We start from the raw sequence: 7,715 nt of genomic DNA, 5'->3' as shown, positions 1-7,715 counted from the left end.
GAATCTGGTTTTGTTATATAATTAAGAGCACATCTCCATTTGGACCAGCACATTTCAAATGTCCAATAGTCCCTATATTGGACAATGCAGGTCTATAAGCTGAAGGAGAAAGTTGAGAAAATTATCCAGGTTATACAAGCTAAACAAGCAAGCAATCATATTTTTCTTTGTATAAGTTATTTAGATATTTCAGATAAAGTGAAGAAGAATGGTGCATTCCAGCCCAGATACTATGCTTTTCTCATGGTCTTCACAACCCACTGACCAGGAGATTCCCTCCGGTGCCTATGCCACCAGGGCCCTGGGTTTCAAGTACAAAACTGGGTGACTGTTTGGGCAGACACTGAGCTAGCTGCAGGAGTTGTTTTTTTTTGTTGTTGTTGTTGTTGTTTTTTGTTTCTTGTTTTTTTCTTACTCCAGATTTTAAGCATGTCTCTAAAACACTTTCTCCTATTGGCATTTAATCCATGGTTGTATTTGTATAAAGATCCAATGGGAAAGTTCATTATTTTGGATTCCATTTGTATGTGAAAGCTACTTCTCAAAGCATAATTCCCCCTGCCACATATTATGTTAAGTGACTCTAATTATGTTTTTTCTCTTACTAAAGACTACCATTTGGAATTGCTGAACAATGTGCAGTGTCCAGCCATGCCCATATCAAAGCATACCATAGAATTGAACTATGGAGTACCCTCCCATGGCATCTAAACTGCTGGATGAGTATTGCTGAGAAGTGGAAATGTGCATAGCATTTGTATAAATGATGCTGGGAGTGTTCTCTCCATGGCAGAGAAAATAGGTAGAGAGAATTCTGCTCTCAGCTCCACAACCACTGAGATGATTTTAAAAACTGGATGATTCCTAGAAAGACTGGATTCTGCTGCAAAATACAAGTAAGTCAGGCCAACTGAGGCAGAAAATTTCCTTCAGGAGATGTCGATAAAAAAAATGGCCTGTGGTTGGTTCATACATAAGCTTCATCTGACATTACATCTTTAAAAAGATAGGACTTTTCTGGAGAAAAGGGACAGACCCATGAGCAAGAATGGAAACTAGTGGAAGCCAGCCTTCGCTATAACAGGACTCTGAATGAGAGCCTGGGAAAAATAATACAACAAATGATACAGCCAGATGCTACCAAACAGCTAAGTCTAGGATTTCTGCAGGTGATGCAAAGTGGGTTACAGAAAATGAAGACCTTAATACCAGAAAATAGTAGGAAGCTTTATGGAGAAATTAAGACCTTACCAGTGACTTACCAGGTTGGCTCTGAAGGGGTGTCCATACTTTGTTGCAATCGCTTTTGAAGTTAAAGCAAATCTTCAATTGGGTAAAAACTGTGAGGAAAAAGTACCCGAAGTTCTTGATCATTCAGCGGAAAGAGCTTTAGGTATGAATTTGCCAAGTGTTATATGCAGTAATGGACAATACAGTCAGTGGAGTGAGGTGTAGAGAATTGGGTAAGAATAAGAACACTCTCTGAAGTCGCTTGAGATCAGGCCACTTAAAATGTCAGGGCCTCTGGATATCATTCTATTCTTACAATTAATTCTGGAGAAAAGAAAGCAGCTAAGGCCACAGAAACTTGGGTGAATAAAAAGGAAATCAGGATAAATTGACTAAAACAACATCATGGAGTATTTGGATTACTGGAAAATAAAGTCAAATCTGGCAAATTTCATACATATAGTATAGTACTTTGATAGCCTAAATGATTATCAGAATATGACATTTATCCTTCTTACAAATCTCTCCTATTTGTTTTTTATAGAAGAAATCAATTTAGGTTCAATACCTAAAGCAAATGCACAGCCTTAAAACCACTTTATCTAAAATATCTAAATAACTTATACAGAGAAAAATATGATTGCTTGCTTGTTTAGCTTGTATCACTTGGATAATTGCCTCAACTTTCTCCTTCAGCTTATAGACCTGCATTGTCCAATATAGGGACTACTGGACATTTGAAATGTGCTGGTCCAAATGGAGATGTGCTCTTAATTATATAACACTACCAGACTCTGAAGATTTAGTATGAAAAATAATGTACAACATCCCATTAATAATTTTTATATTAATGTTGTTGAAATATTTTGGATATAATGAGTGTAATTAAATGCATCTTTAAAATTAATTTCATCTGTTTCTTTTAATATAGCTACAAAAAATTTTAAATTACAAATGTGATTCACATTTCATTTCTATTGGAAGGTGCTGATTTAGACGTTGCCTTAATAACATATTTAATAAGAACTCAAAAATCTGATGAGTGCCAAATAGAAGTAGTTTATTTCTTTCTGTAGCACAATAAATAACATTTTGGGTGAATGAATGTAAAGAATTTCTTCAGTATATACTTTCATTATATTTTATCAAGGTCAATACATCTGCCCTTGAGAAGTGAAATGTTTTAGAAATGTCATTAACAATTTTTCAAGAAGTCACTCCCTTCTCAACGATTATAAAACAGTACATTAAATATTAGACACATATTTGAATTCACTATTCACTTTATTATTTACACAGTGAATATTTCCTTTTTTCCTGAATTTATGTATGTTCTGACTGAAATAAACATATTTTTGTAGACATCTATTTCACTGGTATAAACATATCTGCTTTTTATGGAATTACAGACTTAGATTTCAGCAAAAGAAGAAAATCAGTGTGGAAAGAGTATTGTTCACTTGCTATTTTAACATTAAGACCATAACTGAAGAGAGTTTTTATACATTTGACACTATATCTTAGTTTTTGAGTTATTTTCCAAAAGTATCAATGTCTGTCTTAACAAATAAAAGCATGTCTTTAATCAGAATATGGTCTCTTCCAATTCTAAGTTTATACTGACCCCTATGGGTTACTGTGTCCTAATCTAATTTTGGCTTACCCTTTCAGAATATCCGGTGAAATACTTAAACATGTTTACATTTAAGATATAATTAATTTAGGATGAAACATAAAATACTTTTTATATTTTTGTTCTCCTTGGATTATATAACAAACAATGCACAAATTTTATTCATCCTTTAACTATTGTGGGGGGTCAAGATGTTTCAGTCCTCATTACATTTAGTGTTGATATACTAAGGACAAGAGAACTAAGCAGTATAATTTCTAATTTCCAGAAAAATATGACCTGATTATTTTTCCTTAAAATCTGTTACACTCACAGTATTTCAGAGATAAAGATCATTTATTAGGATAAAAATTAAAGTTTATACGGAGATTTGTGTAAAGGCAGGAAGGATTATGGGACCAAAGATGAGTCTAATTTTAGTCAACCTTGATGGAGACACACTGATTCTAGGTTACACTGGGAATTTTTAATGTGATATACAGGATTCAGCTATATCCTTATGGATTATTTACTTTTACTTTTTTAAATTTTTATTTATTTATTTATTTATTTATTTATTTATTTTTAGGTATATAAACTACTTATTAACAGACAAGGCCTACAGACTTATTTCTTCTTGGACACACCCACGGTGCGGCCACGGCGGCCAGTGGTCTTGGTGTGCTGGCCTCGGACGCAAAGGCTCTACTCACCCCGAGAAGTGGCGCAGCCCTCTATGGGCCCGAATCTTCTTCAGTCGCTCCAGGTCTTCACGGAGCTTGTTGTCCAGACCATTGGCTAGGACCTGGCTATCTTTTCCATTCTTTACATCCTTTTGTCTGTTCAAGAACCAGTCTGGGATCTTGTACTGGCGTGGATTCTGCATAATGGTGATCACACGTTCCACCTCATCCTCAGTGAGTTCTCCCGCCCTCTCGGTGAGGTCAATGTCTGCTTTCCTCAACACCACATGAGCATATCTTCGGCCCACACCCTTAATGGCAGTGATGGCAAAGGCTATTTTCCGCCGTCCATCGATGTTGGTGTTGAGTACTCGCAAAATATGCTGGAACTTTTCAGGGATCACTAGAGACATGGCGCCCGCACAAGCGGTGGCGTGTAGGCCTCCTGTGGAAGAGAGCTACTTTTTAAAATTTTTTTTATTTTTCTGAGACAGAGTCTCACTCTGTTACTGAGGCTGGAGTGGGGTGGCGTGATCTCGGCTTACTGCAACCTCTGCCTCCCAGGTTCGAGCGATTCTCCTGTCTCAGCCTCCTGAGTAGCTGGGACTACAGGCGCAAGCCACCACGTCCAACTAATTTTTGTATTTTTAGTAGAGACGGGGTTTCACCGTGTTGGTCAGGCTGGTCTCAAACTCTTGACCACAGGTGATCCACCCATCTCGGGCTCCCAAAGTGCTGGGATTACAGGAGCCCGACGTGAGCCACGACGCCTGGCCTATTTTAACTTTTATAGAGATGAAGTCTCACTATGTTGCCTAGGTTGGTCTCTAACTCCTGTGATCAAGCTATCCTCCTGCTTCAGTTTCCGGAGTGTTGGAATTAAGATGTGAATTACTGCACCCAGCATAACCTTATGGATTTCAATCGGAATTACAAGAGGTGGTGAAAGGTTATAGACATTTATTTTCCTTTATGCTGAAGATATGGTTTTATTACCATGCTGGTGAATTCTGAAAATAAAATTATTATTTTTAGTATTCTCTCAAAAATTGAATGCGCCAGGCATTTTGGCAGGTGCCTGAAATCCCAGCTAGTCAGGAGGCTGAGGCTGCAGTGAGCTGAGATCAGGCCACTGCACTCCAGACAGAGGTTGCAGGAGAATCACTTGAACTTGGGAGGTGGAGGTTGCAGTGAACCGAGATGAGGCCACTGAACTCCAGCCTGGGCAATAGAGCAAGCCTACGTCTCAAAATAATAACAACAACAAACCGAAATGACTGATAATAACTGACAAATCTATATTTGAGAGTAACTTACATAAACCTAAATTTTGTACCTAAATCATTCTGAAATTACATTGGTTAATATTGATTTTTGTGAATCCATTATTGAAATTTGTACTATGACTAGGATAAGTTTGGTAATCCTGCTTTACATTTTTCTCAGGGTACAATAATCACAACTATAGTTTATCTGGGAGATTCTTTATTTACCCATATGTGAGAATGAACTTGGACTATCTCCTAAGAAAAACCTTAAGCCTGACTATAGTATTCCATAGTTCTCTCAGCCCATTTCTGTGCATGTCTATTCTGACAAGTATTTTGGTCTTTCTCCTGAATTTCCTTAAGAGACTATTAATTTTACATACCATTTATTTGAATGTTAAAGTTTATGTCTTGTCCTTAATTGACAACACAGAGCATTCATGCTCTGATTCTTGACAAAGAACATAACCTTCAGCTCTCTGATGCCACATATGGAACAAAAGTTTAATCATGAGAAAAGATATTCTAGGAAGGCTACCAGAAGGCTATGAAGTCCATCCTTCCCTCCATCAGTATTTCTTAAACTATATTTCACAGAATAACTACAATGCATATTAATACATGTTTCATCAGAAAAAAAAAAGATTTTTTAAGGTCAAGTTTAGAAAACATTAGGAGTGAAGGAATTCAACATGTTAATATGCAACATCAGTCACAAGAGAATATAACAGGCAGTATTATCCAAGCTTATCTGAAAACTTTTTCCAGCATGTCTACTTAGTAACATTCTCAAAAAAAATCAGTATTCCAATTTTTTGGGTTTTTTTTGGGCATATTAGCCCTTAATCAAGTCATAGAACTGAGTTATTAGATAGCATGGCTTTTTTTGTTTGTTTGTTTTGAGACAGAGTTTTGCTCTTGTCGCCTAGGCCGGAATGCAGTGGCACAATCTCAGCTCACTGCAACCTCTGTCTCTTGGGTTCAAGCGATTCTCCAGCCTCAGTCTCCCGAGTAGTTGGGATTACAGAGGTGTGCCACCATGCGTTGCTAATTTTGTATTTTTAGTAGGAACAGGTTTTTGCCACATTGGCCAGGCTGGTCTGGAACTCCTGACCTCAGGTGATCTGCCCACCTTGGCCTCCCAACGTGCTGAGATTACAGGTGTGAGCCACCATGCTTGGCTAGATAGGATGTTTTTTACTAATGTACTTACTTAGACTAATTTGTATTTTGGCATTGTATGTTATATGTGTGCTACAGGAAGTCGCCTGGAGAAATGGGTGCTCCTACTAATAGCTGGTATACATTGAGAAGACTATGAGCTGTGTTTGGGTTGATATTTGAAAAAGTCGTCATTTCAATTTTCTTTCATAGTTGGCAAAGAGTAAAACAAGACTGATGTTGAAGACTTTTCTAACGAATAAAACAGTTTATAATTTATATACTGTCGTGTCTAATTAATGTTGTATATATAACAACTTAAGTGAGCAAATTCCACTCCACATAGCCTACAGGTTAAATGAAAGTAAATTTTTTTTAATGTATTTCAAGGCCAAGTGTTACATTCCAGAGAGATTAACAAGGACTTTTGTATTTAACTCTGGATATCTCAGGTGAAAAAACTCTATTGAATAGTGCAAGAACTTACAAATATCTCAGAAACCCTCTTCAACGTAGTAAGAGACAAGAACCTGCGCTAATTTAAATTTTAAAAGACCCATTCTCCATTTGTCTAATCAACATATTCTTTATGACCTTAAAGTTACTTGCATATAAGTGTTTTTTGTCTCCTTCTCTGATACTTTGAAAAGTTTAAGGACTTGAGATAATAGGATTCTTTTCTCCCATAAATAACATGTTACTTTAAGTTTAGCATAATTAAAAATATTGTTAGGTTTGTAATTTCCATTTCCACAAATCTTTTTTTTTTTTTTTTTTTATAGACAGAGTCTCACTCTGTGGCCCAGGCTGGAGTACAGTGGACCATTCTCGGCTCACTGCAACCTCTGCCTCCCGGGTTCAAGCAATTCTCCTGCCTAGCCTCCCGAGTAGATAGGATCACACGCACGTGCCACCATGGCCGGCTAATTTTTTGTAGTTTTGGTAGAGATGGGGTTTCACCACGCTGGCCAGGCTGGTCTTGAATATTCCCAGAATATTTTCAAGAACCAATAACGTTAAAAAAAAAAAAAAAATGGAACTTTTATAGGAATGCATTCCCTGCAGATGTGCATCATCACCTAATTTGCAAGGGTTCCACATGCCTCAACAGCTCATGACATTCGAAACCAATGTTTGAGTTTGATAATTAGTATGTCTTATCTAACTAATTAAAAATAATTTTAATGTGCAAATTTCTTGTAACATCTTAACAGCACAAGAAATTAAAATATAAGTCAATAGCAAACAGAAATGATACAGAGAAACTGAAGCACATAGATGAATATAAATATCCCAATAAAACTTGTTCCAGGCAGCGGGTTGCAGGAATACGTTGTGAGCATAAGCGCAAAACAGGATGCAAAAGTGGGAAAAATGGGAAATAAGTGGAGTTATGACAGACAAACACTAAGAAAGAGGAAGCAATCCCCTAAAAAGCAGAGAGGTTCCTCAGATGAAGGAGGGCAAAACGTCAACCACCACCTCAGCTCTGTTCTCTACTAATGCCCAAATTCAAGTTAATGGTAGGTAAAGGTTGGTTTTGCTCACACCATTTTCTTAATTTGGCAAACTACGGTAAGATCCACACTAGTCTTAAGTTTCCAGCCAGCAGTCCTTGGGAAATTTTCCAGGAAAGAGGACAGCCGGGCCATCTAGTGACGCGCACGCGCAATCTCAGCGCTGCCAGCTCCGTGTCTTATCCCACCCTGGCCTGGAAGGAAGTGACGCGAGGCTGAGGGGCGGGTTGAGCTCTGTGCCGGA

At 37.5% G+C, this 7,715-nt stretch overlaps 1 protein-coding gene across 1 annotated transcript; it reads right to left on the bottom strand.

Moving 5' to 3' along the window:
- Window positions 1–3,386: 3,386 nt before the first annotated feature.
- Window positions 3,387–3,968, bottom strand: LOC103240453 (small ribosomal subunit protein uS13-like). The gene has a single exon (XM_038000962.2). The coding sequence runs from the start codon at window positions 3,936–3,938 to the stop codon at window positions 3,552–3,554; it is 387 nt and encodes a 128-aa protein (XP_037856890.1). The 5' UTR covers window positions 3,939–3,968; the 3' UTR covers window positions 3,387–3,551.
- Window positions 3,969–7,715: the final 3,747 nt, after the last annotated feature.

Source organism: Chlorocebus sabaeus, chromosome 13, assembly GCF_047675955.1.
Source record: "Chlorocebus sabaeus isolate Y175 chromosome 13, mChlSab1.0.hap1, whole genome shotgun sequence".
Taxonomy (NCBI): Eukaryota; Metazoa; Chordata; class Mammalia; order Primates; family Cercopithecidae; genus Chlorocebus; species Chlorocebus sabaeus.
Note: the sequence above shows the minus strand (reverse complement) of the source record. Positions and strands in the feature narration are given on the sequence as shown.

Excerpts from the sequence above, each read along its gene's own strand:
- LOC103240453 (XM_038000962.2), bottom strand. The coding sequence starts at position 3,938 with ATGTCTCTAGTGATCCCTGAAAAGTTCCAGCATATTTTGCGAGTACTC.